The sequence below is a fragment of the Halyomorpha halys genome, unplaced genomic scaffold, assembly GCF_000696795.3.
Source record: "Halyomorpha halys isolate HHAL.00 unplaced genomic scaffold, Hhal_1.1 Scaffold142.1, whole genome shotgun sequence".
NCBI lineage: Eukaryota > Metazoa > Arthropoda > Insecta > Hemiptera > Pentatomidae > Halyomorpha > Halyomorpha halys.
In genome coordinates, this window is record NW_027113471.1 from 673,457 (window position 1) to 686,941 (window position 13,485).

The window sequence follows — 13,485 nt, forward strand, 5'->3', positions numbered from 1 at the left end:
ACTACACATGCTCTAAACTGTTGAAACAGACTTAGTGGAGAGAAGAAAAAAGAATGGGAGTTGGGGAGAAGGTTTGCCACTGATCATCTCTCCCCTCCCTTTACACACAGGCAAACTCATCTTAGATGCAATATACCCTTCATAAAAAAATTTTTACATACAGGAAGTTTCCAACAAACAGCTCTTTCCCAACTGATAAATTTTAAATTAAGTATAGAAATTTAGACTCTTTGGCATGGACCACCGCACACAGAATACTGACAGGTAAAACAGTTATTTTTATTATTTATCCAAGTTTTTAATAGGGAAAAAATTTAACTCCTTATAACAGAAGTAGTCAAAACTCAGCAAGATGTGTATCCTCATCAAACTCTTCACATAATTTGGGAAACACTGCATACACGATAGTAAACTTTGAAAAGCTTATTCCACTATAATGCCTAAATATTAACTCTATTGATATTTTGTTTTGTTGAAAGTAAATAATATATTGATATTAGGAAGTTTTTTAAAAAAAAGTTTTATTTATATCAGATTTTGTAAAAATATAATTTAAATACAAATGAAACTATAGTATAATCTTACATATCGCACTAGTATTTCTAAAGTGACACAACTCAAAATTCAAGACAACTGACAATGTGACACTCTTGCCTATGGAGGGGGAATAGCATTAAGGCAGCAAGAGTGACACAAGTGCCCTCTGGCGGACAAGCTCTGAAGCTAGGTTGATACAGTTTTGATGATTCATAAAGATATATTTACCAATTTCTTTCATAGTCATAACTCAAAAACACCGATTTTTGAGTTGTGTCACTTTAGAAATACTAGTGCGATATATTGGTAGATCCTAATATTCACAAATTACAATAACAAAATGTCCAACAATAGAAGTTAAGCTTGACGTTTCTTATCAAAGTAGTTGTGGTAGTGAGATCTGCAGATATAGTCAGTTTCGTCCTCGCCAAAGGGACAGTCGTCCTGGTCATCACAGACCCATGGTCTTGGAATGCATTTAGTCTTTGAGGATCTTTTGTCACACTGAAAATATAGTTTATTAACATTTGAAATTAGTCAAAAACAAATAAATATATACCTAATATATTATTGACAGGAAAAATTCTGACCAGTTAAATTACGTTTACTTTTGAACTTCTTTTTTTTCCTTCTACCCTTATAATTACAATTATTAAAATGTTATTTCTACAAATGAACCCATATAATTATGGCTTACTTCACAGTAGTGCTAAGTACATACTAACTTTAGGAACAATACAATTAAAGGTTCTCTCTTACTTAAACTTAAATTACAAATTTTCAATTAATTTTCCTAAAAGGGTCAACCTTTAATTGTATTTTTGTAAAGCTAGAGGAAACGTACATAGCACCACTGTGAAGTAAGTCATCGAATAAGGTGGTGTTGTTACAAAATTAAACTTTAGTTTCTGTTCTTTGAGAACATTGTTTTTAGATTGAAGTTTAAAGTAATGTAATCTTTGACAGAAAACGTTACATACAACCAGACACCTCTAAAAATGGACGCTGATTATTGTTACTAAAAACTGCAAATATTTACTCTCACTTATTGAAAAGGGTTAATAAAATGATTTTTTTTAAAAATAAAAATGAACTCTACTTCATTATAAAAATTAAAACTTATTACAATTCTAAAATTAATAACTCATACCAATCATAATCATATTCAATATTTATTACATTAGGTCAGCACAAAAGCCTTCCAGTTCAAACAAGCTCAAATGATGGCAAATTCAAATTTTATTATTACTGCTTTAATTAGATTACAGTAATTAACATCCGTCCTCTCAAACACCTCCCCTTCCCCTTGCGGGTTCTTTGTTGATGGGGGGGACACACATAAAATGTTTTTACTGTTTTATTTATTATGCTATATAACATAAAATAAATGAGTTGTAGTGAGAACAAAGAACACAAGTTTCAAAGTTATCACAACAAAAAGCACCAAACAAAGGACTTAAAACAGATTGTAGATCACATCATCATCAATCGGCGCAACAACCCATTATTTGATCCTAGCCTCCTCAAGCAGCTTCCACCAGTTTATCACATACAATCAATATTTTGACAGTGTTGCCATTGAGCAACTTGTATATGATAAAAAATTAAATTTTATATCACTCTTTAACATCCTTTTAACTAAAGTTGAGCATATACTAACTTGCAGCATTCTGCAAAAGGGACTTTCGAAGTTCTGGAGCTTTGTTTTTACACTATTATAAAATAATTTTTATTTTATTTAAAAACTGCCAGCAGCAACAAAAGAATTGAGTTTATACAACTCTCATAAAGCGAGTCTTATGATTATCTATTAACTATTATTGCTGGAAATTTTCATAAAATAATTTATTTGTAATATGTATGAACAGTATTTATCGATATCCATTATGTCGATAAGAATAAGTGACTGAATAAGAAACTGACCAGTATCTTTGAAAAATAGCAATCTATAAACTATATCTATAATTTTTCTAAGAATTTTCATTTTACAGTATAAAAGGCACAGCATTCCTCTAAATTACTATTAATTGACAAAGCCAAGAATTATTATTAAAAAAAAAATCAATAAATATAATAAAGCATGACAGAAAAAATAAAATAAAATGTTGGATGTTTCTCTATTCCATTTATATGTGACTTAAAACAGAAAAAAAAAAATTAGATGAGATATCAAATAGCTATACTAAATGAAAGTTCGTTTCACAATTCTAGATATAAAATTTGTTTTTAATGTTAAGTTAGTGATAAATTATTTTTTATTCGAAAAGTTCTCTACTTACGCTAAATTCATAATTCGGATCACAGAAGAAATCATCTTCGTCATCATCTTCATCATCATCATCATCAACACAATCATATTCATCAGATCCGTCAGAACAATCTTTATAACCATCACACATTTTACGTAACGATACACATCCACCTCTGTGGCATCTATAATGATAATTTTACATTGTTAATAGTATTTGAGAATTTTACAACTTTACTTTGGAAAGTAAAATTCTTTTTTATTTAAACTATTTCTTAGTTTATTAATAAAATTATTTGAGGTAAAAAGATTTACTTGAAATGTTTTCTATCGCAGTAACTGAAGCCAGTCACGTTTACAGGTGGAGGTTGTTTTTGGCAGTTCTCTTTGCTTTCATCCCACCTATAAAAAAATGATATAATATTATAACTTTCAGTTTCCAAGGTTTATATAAAAATGCATTCATATTTATGATACTCTTAAGAGAGATATGATTTTCTTTTTATCAATTCATAGCTATTTATTTCAAATTTTATGGTCCTCATTTTAAAGTTGTTAGCATAACTTCATTCTTTAATTAATAAATAAATTACAATTTAATCTCAATAATCCAAACTTCAGTAGTTCGAACACTTCAGTAATCCAAACTGGAATTTGGAAACTAGAAAATCTGAACTCAGCAGGCAATACATTTTAGTTTTCAAATAGAAGTGAGCATGAGTAAAAGACATTTTTAACTTCCTTATGTATAGGCAAGTTATTATAATCACTGTGAAAATCAAAAGTGAAAAGTTTTACACAGTTTCAATATTAGGTAATATAATTCCTATGAAAGTGTTCATAATACATTTTGTTGAAATTAAAAATATATAATATCTTTTTTATAAATCATTTGATTCTGTAAACATAATTTAATAATAATAGAAATAGGTATAATAAAATTTTGTTGGTAAACTCATTATTTATATAAATCTATACAAAGAGTATTTTTTAAATTTTGAAGAAGATGGTCGGGGAGCAGTCAGAAGAAAACAAAACAGATTTTATTAATTAATTAATTTATTATATCAATATTTTGTGGTTTCTTGGCATTGTAATAACTTTATATTTTTATTTCCTTAATTGTGTTATTTTACTTACATGTTTAATTACCTATATATATGTTGTTTTTTCTCCACTTCTTTCATTACTTTATTTTTATCTATTTTCACTCTGTAAAATTATTTATTTTAATCATTATATATTCTTTTATTCATTGGTTTTTACCTTGTTTTTAGCCCTGATGAAGGCTAGAAATTCTAGCTGAAACTTTGGCACTAATAAATAATTTTTTTTGACTCATTTGTGTTATATTCTGACCACATGCCCCAACTATCTTCTCATCATTATCAATCACAATTATGAATAATATTTCAGTACAATAGATAATAAGAAAAACTTAATAACAATACAATTGCAACTCTTCATGCAACTGCTTCCAATTTTACTTATTAATCCTCGTGAAATCGATTTTTCATGATATCGTAATTTAAAATTTAGGGCTTAGTAATTGTTTGGTTATTTGTAGTTTTTTAAATAAATATTTCATTAAATTTATACCTTTTTTTTTTTTTTTTTACTGTTTAAATGATAATATATTTTTGAGAGTCTTAATTTTTAGTCTGTAATAAACAACTTTATTTTGGCGATGTTTTAAAATGTTATTGTTTTCATATTCATGTCCTACTAGTGAATAATCACTTTTTTTTACCTAAAAGGATTTTTCTAACAATTTGTTAATTTATTATTAAACAATAGGTTAAGAAAATTATTTTTATATAAAAAAAAAAAAATGTTGTTATGTAGTTATACTCATGAATATGAGAACAAAAAAAACACGAAACTTTGCCAAAATGTAGTTATTTATAATTGATTTTTATTAAATTTTAATTTCCCCATTTCATTCATTGAGAGAAAAATATTTATCAATCTTTGAAGATATGAGGAAACAACTCATAAATTTTTCAAAGCTAGACCATCAAAATAAAGTGAATGTTGTTTTTTATTAACCTCCTTAAAATCGTTGATCCCTATGATTTGTTTCTAGGGTTCTAACAGGAATGTGATCTACCCAAATAATTAACAAAATTTTGATCAACTAAATATATCAAAGTAATGTTGAATTATTTATTATAATTTTCTTAAATCTTGATCCATTACTGAGGGAAGTTTGAATAAAGTTAATAGTTCTTATATATTGTTATAGGCAAGCAAGATTACCCATCTGAGCAGTCCATCCTACCGTCGCACAGCCAACTGGTAGGCAAGCACACCGGTACTGTCTTTGAAACACAAGGAAATTCATTTTTCTTGCACTTGTGAGGAGGTGGATGGTGTGTGGACACCTCAGGCTTTTTGTTGTTCGAACATCTACTTTCATCAAATCCACCTTGGACAAAAAAAAGAAATGGATAAGATGAAATGGAAAAAAAAAATTATGATTAGTGTTAAAGTCCAAGGTTTGGTTTATTTTTATGTTATTTATTTTTTTTATTTCTTACTGTTCAACTTTTGTTAACTTATAAGTTTATTTTTGTTTTCTAAACTTTATGTTAGCTTGAATTTTGTAATTATAACTACAAAGATGAACTTAATTCATTTGGAATAATGGTACTTTTTAGAATTAAACATTTTTATTTTTACTTATATTGCTATGTATTGGTCTTTTGACAATCCTGGGTATTATTAAGGTGTTTTGTCATCTACCCCTATACCTGGTCAGGGTATCCTTCTGTGAAGCTATTAGGGCGTCCCCGGATATGAAAACATCTGTGTTAAGTTTGTCTCATTATCAGAGTCCCCTGAGAAAATTAGATTGGCTAACCTTTAAGTGTTCTAACAAAAATGACAGGTTTGACGAGGGATCGAAATCAAATTAAGCAGCTGAAGGCCCTTCCTAGATATGTCAAACTTTTTCACCCATGAGGAGGGGAACGCCTACCTCGGGAGGGTTCGGTCACCGATGTCCAATGAGAGAGGAGATTAAAAAATAAGGTAACGCCCCAAAAGGGAAGTGGGAGAAAAAGAGTAGGGTAATGAAAACACCGGAAGACTTAGACGGACACACTCAACAGGAAGGCTTAGACGGGTGAGGACCACAGTCAAGAGACAGGCTTAGAAGATGCATTTCGACCAGACGATGTCGTGAGAAGGGCCACGAGACCTGGACATTCTTTATGAACGACACCTACGGAACTACATACCACGGCATCAGCAGCTATAAGTATAATGTAACCAATAAGTAATAATGTAATAATCTATATTTTATGGCAACCTTTATCTGAATCATATTAATCATAGTAACAAATTATAAATAAATACTTAGTTTCTTTATGTAGTTTATATACTATTATATAACCTAATATATCACTCTTTATTATCCTGTATAATTAATGGTAACAACATTTTATAAATATAAAGGTATGTTCCACTTAATGCAAAATAAAATATGTTCCGATTGAAGTGTTAACTTACCGACGCAATCTTCTTCTCCATCACATTCCCAATGGAGTGGAATGCAGATGTTTGAGCCTTTGCAAGGAAATCCCTGAAATGGTGGCTTATCCTTGACAAAGCATTTCACAGTCAATCTTTCTCTGCTGTTATCTGAAATGATCATTAAGAACTCAATTTATTTGTGGACTAAACATCGGAAACAATATTTAAAATTTATGATTGGATTTGAAAAAATTTCAGTAGTAATAGTGTAAAGAAAGAGCCTATGAGATATAAATATAAAAATTTACGAACTGAACATAGGTCAGAGGACTAAGGTTTAATTATATTTGTCAAGGGTCTGATTCACAATAGACCATAATACTTTTTTACTGACAAGTTTTTACAAGAAAACTTCCTCAAAAATTATTTGTTCATAATAAAAAACCTGAATAAATAGATGGAAAAGGTAAAGAGGAGAGAAAATATGTGTGTGAACTTACGCATAAAATTATTCAGTTGATTCTTGAGGTGATGAGATATAAACACAGACAGAAATGAATAAAACATCCACAACTGAATTTAAGTTTAGAAAAATTATGAATTATAGACATAAACGGTAGAAAAGAACATTTATCTAATTGGCAGTGAAACATGAACAAAAAAAAAGTTCAAGATGGATGAGAGATACAATCAGGCATGTCTATATCTGGGAAGCCAAACAGAAATTATGAGAAGCCCAGAGTGGGTGAAATTAAGACAAATTCCTGCATTGCCTAAGCCATGGAGACCAACCGAGAAGTTAGATTGATGTAGCAATCAAAATATTTTTTCAACGGATTATAATACTTGTGAGGTAAATGCTCATAATATATATGTTGGATTAAAACTAGTATTAATTCGGTTGATTGCAATTATTTTTTCGATATGTAATTATGAAAAAACTATTTGGATCATTACATGCATTGATATATACTATGATTTATCTTAAGAGGATATTGTCTCTAATATCAGCGAACTTTCAATCTTCAGCGACAACAGCCATGTATTGCAGTCCAGTATTCAAATTCATGTAAAGATAGAGAACCTACTTCAAACTACAAAAATCATGATCTTTTACTCGAAGATTTACAAACATTTTAAATATTCAACACCTTTTAGGTTAAAATTTAGGATTTAATAGACATAATGTGTTTGAATAGAAAAGAAAATTATTGTTGTTAGCTATCAAAATTCGCAACAGGTAAGTTCAAATCCAAAAGGGCAGAGAAAATTGAAATTTCTGATAAAACAATAGAGATAATAAAAATATTTTAAAATAAAATCTTTAACAATTATGTATCAATGCAAATTTAAAAAACATATTGTAGAATTAAATTTTAAATTTTCATTGATACATATCTTTTTATTATTACTTGCCTGTATAAGAAGCAGTTTTGACGATGGATTGGAGGCGCTTTGATGGTCCACTGATTGTTCCAGTGAATACATAAGTTGTGTATATGGCGGTGTCGTTGGAGCTTAGGGTCACTCGCAAAACTGTGCTACTTGGAAGATCGTTGATCACGAGAGATATTGTTTTAGCAGTCATATGGACTATGACCTTATCTGTATCATTTTGATCCATCATGTCTCTAGGAAGGAAAAATTACCAATTATTATTAACAATAAAAAAATTACCAATTAGGTGAAAAAAGGGAAACTTCCATAAATGTTCATATGTTATATTGCTTTATAATATGCCTGTTGACGTTTCTGGGTTTTGTCCCCATTTTCACAACATTCCTTTTATAAAAACAGACAGTTACTTACATATTATATTCATAAGATATGTTATGTCTTGCTCATTTAATATGTCATATTATATCTATAGAATATTTTAACTAATTACATTGACTTACATTGTCAGAAGATTTTTATTTGATTATATGAAATTAATTGTAGTATAATGGCCCAGATTATGGTCAATTTATAGCAAAAAAAAATATTTATCAGTTACCAACATTTCGTCCCACTTTCCAGAGCTTCATCTGGACTAAATGAAAACAAGATACAGACGTTATAAAATATGGTAAGACTAGAAGAGTATACATAGAAAATTATTTAAAAAACATATATATTAATAGAATAATAATTTATGTTATTTAAAACAATGTTAACTAAAGTAATATAATTATAAATGAACAGAATAATTATTAATAATATGTATAGTTATGAATGAATGACCACAGCTGGACCATCTTACAATAATTGAATTGACCGCCACCCAGACCATCTTCCTGAAATTAATTACATAAAGTCAACTAAAATCTTGCAACAATGTAAATTATTTCAAATGTTTGGTCTTATTCGTTACTGTACGTACATGTTATTACAGCTAACTGCATCATAAACTGCAACTGATTGATAGATGATTACATCAAAAAACAGTTTATGAAATTCCACTTCAATCTTCTAACAGCTAAAGGAGCAGTAACATACAATTTGGGAAACCCAACCACATCACGAAGACTGAAGCTCAGATTGATGCTTATACTGAGCCAAGACATCTTGTTATAAATTTTTTATTGTTTTTTTATTTTTATTATTATCATTATTTTACTTTTTTTTTCTTTTCTTCTCCACAAATTATTTTTTAGCAAAGTCAATTTTATTTTTATTTATTCTATATTTTTATGTTGTTATTTTTCTTTGGATTATTATTTTTTTCAATTAATATTTACTATTTTTAATTGTTCATAGTTATAGCATCGAAAATAGTTAGGGGTGCCTCTTGCATAAGACTGTCCCCCACACCCACTATCAACTGTAACAACCATTTAAGGCCAACCAGAACTGATCTGGTAATAAAAAATAAGAAATACTTGTTATTAACAATTATTCTGTTATATGTATATCTAGTTGACCGTAAAAATTGATATATAAGACGATGGTCAGGGTTGCGATCAAAAGAGAAACAAAAATAGTTTAAAACTATTTACTTTCCTAATTTTAACTATTTATTTTCCTAGGAAAATAAATAGTTGTAAACTATTTTTGTTTCTCTTTTGACCGCAACCCTGACCATCTTCTTATATATTAATTATTCTGTTAATTCATATTTATATACTTTTAATTTACTTTGATCATTTTTCATATATTCTGTTATATAACTTTCTATGTATATTCTTGTAGTCCTATCATCTTTTGTCATTTAGCCCTGATGAAGTTCTGCAAAGTGGGTCAAAACATTGGTTACTAATAAAAAGGTTTTTTGTACCTTTTTTGACTACTGTCTGTACATAATATCTTTCTACAATTTATTTACATTGTCACATTTAAGAAAAGATATTGCCAAGAAAGATAGGAAACATAAAACATATTGCTGTTAACTGAACTTGGTACCATACTGATAGTACAAGAGCCAAAGAGGTGAAAAAAGGCAGTTATCTCACTCCAATTTTTTTATTACATTAATGAAAACTATGTATAATTACTAGTCAAAATTCATGAGTCTGCCAGGTATAGGTAGGGGAATAAAAAATGGCGGCTGTTTCAAAGTGATAATTTTTCATTCAGAGCTCTATATCTCAAAAAGTAAGAACAACACAAGAAAACCTCAAAGAGCGTCATTTAAAGAAGAGCAAATTTGCTAAAATATGAGCCCTAATAGAGTTATTTACGTCTAATAGTTTTCAAGATATAAAGCAACATTTCAGAAAAATGTTGTATGGGATGTACTGAAAGATCAGTAGTTAGTGATTTTATTTTGAAAAATCTATATCTCAAAAACCATTTGACATACAGATGTCTATTAGCACTCAAATTAAAGCTAGTTTGTTGATTTATAAAGTGTTTTATGATGTTTATCTTCGTAGGAGTAATAGTTTACATGAAATTTGCAAAAATAAATTGATTTATAGTTGTTCGGACAAATATTCATTTGTCAAATTTATATTCATATGTGAATATCATAAAAAATACTACCCCTAGAAAGATCTGTACGTCAAATGGTTTTTGAGATATATTCTTTCAAAAATCCAACATTTCATACGAACAACTATTAATTAACATTTAGTGAGTTTATTTTGTCAAATATCATAAAAACTACTACTCCTACAAAGATAAACATAATAAACTATTTTGAAATAAATTTAAATAGCTTTAATTTGAGTACTGGCAAACATCTGTACGTCCAATGGTTTCTGAAATGAAGTTTTTCATAAATCAATTTATTTTAGCAAATATCATTAAAACTACTATTCCTACGAAGGTAAAGGTCATAAACTTCTTTATAGTCCATTAAAGTAGCTTTAATTTGAGTGCTAATAGACATCTGTACGTTTCATAGTTCCTGAGATATAGATTTCTCTAAATAAATTAACTAACTATTAATCTTTCAGAAGATTTTAAAGAAATTTTACTTTTTAAAAAGCTATATCTCAAGAACTATTGGACGTAAATAGCTCTTTTAGGGCTAATATTTCAGCAAATTTACTCTTCTTTAAATAATATTGTCTTAGATTTTCTAGTGTTGTTGGTAGTTTTTAAGATAAAAAGCTCCGAATGAAAAATTGATGTTTTTTTAAGGTTTTGAAACAGCCGCCATTTTTTATTCCCCTACCTATACTTGGCAGACTCATCAATTTTGACTAGTAGTTATACCTAGTTTTCATTAAAGTAATAAAAAATTGGGGTGAGATATCTGTCTTTTTTTCTTCCTGGCTCTTGTACTATGAGTGGTGCTGAAAATAACTAAAAACACTGAAAATAAAAAATTAAAATTTACTAAAAAGAAAATTATAATAAATAAAAACTAATAAATGAATAGTTAAAAACTATTTATTAGAAACCAAGTTTTCGATCCATATTATGCGTCTTTATCAGGCCCTATATAGTAGGTACTAGTTCTCTTGTTCAGAGGCTGAAGATAGGTTAAAAGAGTTAGGTTAAAAATTAGCTATTGCTGAAACTAATAGCTATAGTTGCCATGGATACAATATTTATTTATCAATAGTTCATTCATGAATAAGGGTCGTATCCATAGCAACTTTAGCTAGTAGTTTCAACTATTGCTAATTTTTGCCCATCTTTGGTTGAAGATGTAGGCACAAATTATTTTATTTAAAAAAAAAAAGTATAAATAATGATATTGATTATTATAAATTGCTGTTACGTACTTAATTTCTAAAACGGTAGGCCCTTCAAGAGTAGGAAGTTTAAAATTAACAGATATCCCGTCAAGCTTAATGTTGGTTTCTGCAATTTCTTTTAGCGCTTCAAGGATTCCTTTAACATCCTTTTCTAAAACAATTCACAAAAAATAATTGAAATCATGAAATTAAACACTGATGATCATATTATGAATGAAATCTGAAATTCAATGGTTAATATGTGATGTGATATAGATAAGTACTGTTCATACATGCTTTCATAATATAATTATGTTATGAAAATTTCTGGGAATAATAATTAACCTGGCAGGAATTTCCTATTTCTTTGTCTCTTAAGAGGTGTCCGAGAGCATTTATCTCATGGTAGATGGTTTGTATTATTATTTTTTTTTTTATATAAATGATGATGACAAAAATATTTACGATTACTTCCAATGCAATTTGAAAGTTAAATTGTAAATTGTAGCTCTCCCATCCATAAAAAAAAAGTAGGACAATCCTTCAGGTTTTTTACATCAATAGATCTTTTCAATTATATATATTTTGATTTATCTGTTCACTTTATTAGATTAATTTGTAATTCTTTATTTATCTATCTTTATCCTCTTTATTATTTTATTTAAATTTTTTTTATTGTTTATACACCACCACCTTACATTTTGCTGTTATATTTTTTTATATCAATCGTTTACTCTTACGTTATCTTTATATTATTAGTATCTTTTTATTGTAACCCTGATGAAGACCTACATTTCCTTGAGTGCAGCTTTGACCATCTCCTTCAAAATTAATCATTTTTAGTTTATGAATAAAATTTACAGGAAAAACTTTTGTAAATAAATAAATAAAAGAAAATTGGAAGATTATCACGGTCAATGTTTCCATACATTATTGATGCAATAAATACTTATATGCTATTTTCAAACCTCATCAAAGAAAACTAAATAAAGTATAACGTTGGCACATTAAAAATAGGTTAATCGAACTTAGTTGTGTTTTTGAATGGAATATGGTCTGGGTGTGGTAAAAAAAACTCAAATAGTAGATAATTATACTATTATATTGAGCTAACGTTTCGCCCCACTCAATATAATAGTATAATTGTCTACTATTTGAGTTTTTTTTTACCGCACCCGGACCATATTCCATTCATCTATACACACGGTCAATCAATAATTTTCCAGTGTTTCCCTATTTGTGTTTTTCATTGACCGCACCCCCAACCATCTTCTCTTCGTTCATCATCCACGCTCAACTATCTCTCATAATTATAAATAAAGTATATAGTATTTTGCCTAAGGTGCCAGTATTACCTTGAATGATGCTGGGGGATTCGAAGACAAACCTAAACCTTGCCTGGTCGTTGGTAGAATTGATGTTCTCCAACTGTGACTGATCCTCTACTATCCTCACTTCTCCCCTGTACGTCAGTCCTTCCTTCAGTCCTCTGACTGTCAGTCGCACATCATTCGGTGGGTACAGCAGAGCGTTCTCTATGATCTGCTCCTGCCGCTGCAGTATGAAGAGGGCGCCGACATGTTTGCCTTCGGGTATGGTTTTGTTCCAGTCGAACCGAACCTCTATCTGCTCCAGGACGATCTTGTCCCTCACTATCTTCCTCGACGTCCTGGTAGGCTTCAGTAGAGTCGACTTGTTCTTGAAGAGGTTGTAATCGAAGTGGTACAGGACATCCGTGTCATTCAAGTTGTTCTCGGTGACTTCAGTCTGGTTCTTCCTGCTGGCTCCGCTCGGCAGTTTGGGCTTCCCGTCGACGAGGTACAGCAGAGGCAAGAGCACTAAGTGAACCCACACGGCCATCAGTTCATTCACCTGGAAAATAATTTGTATAAAGTTGGAGATAACGAACAACATTAGGGGTATCCATGATGTTGTGTTAAATGTAAAATGTTGTACCATGTTAAATGTTGTAAGTAGAGGATTATGAGCAGCCCTATTTGAAGTCATGTTAAATGCTTAAGAGCTCCTAGCGGATTTTCTGAGCAACTTATTTTATAACTTTCCATCAAAAATTTCATTTTTTCATTTTTTTACTTCTAAGTATTGATTAAAGTA

The 13,485-nt window shown here is 29.4% G+C and overlaps 1 protein-coding gene across 1 annotated transcript; it reads right to left on the bottom strand.

Annotated features, from left to right (window-relative positions):
- Positions 1–553: 553 nt before the first annotated feature.
- LOC106678416 (uncharacterized) lies at positions 554–13,246 on the bottom strand. The gene is made up of 8 exons (XM_014416902.3): positions 12,726–13,246; positions 11,419–11,542; positions 7,679–7,893; positions 6,299–6,430; positions 5,045–5,213; positions 3,101–3,187; positions 2,817–2,970; positions 554–1,041 (listed from the first exon to the last, which is right to left on the bottom strand). Exons 1-8 carry the CDS (start codon positions 13,228–13,230, stop codon positions 895–897), a joined length of 1,533 nt encoding a protein of 510 aa, XP_014272388.1. The 5' UTR covers positions 13,231–13,246; the 3' UTR covers positions 554–894.
- Between the last annotated feature and the right edge of the window lie 239 nt (positions 13,247–13,485).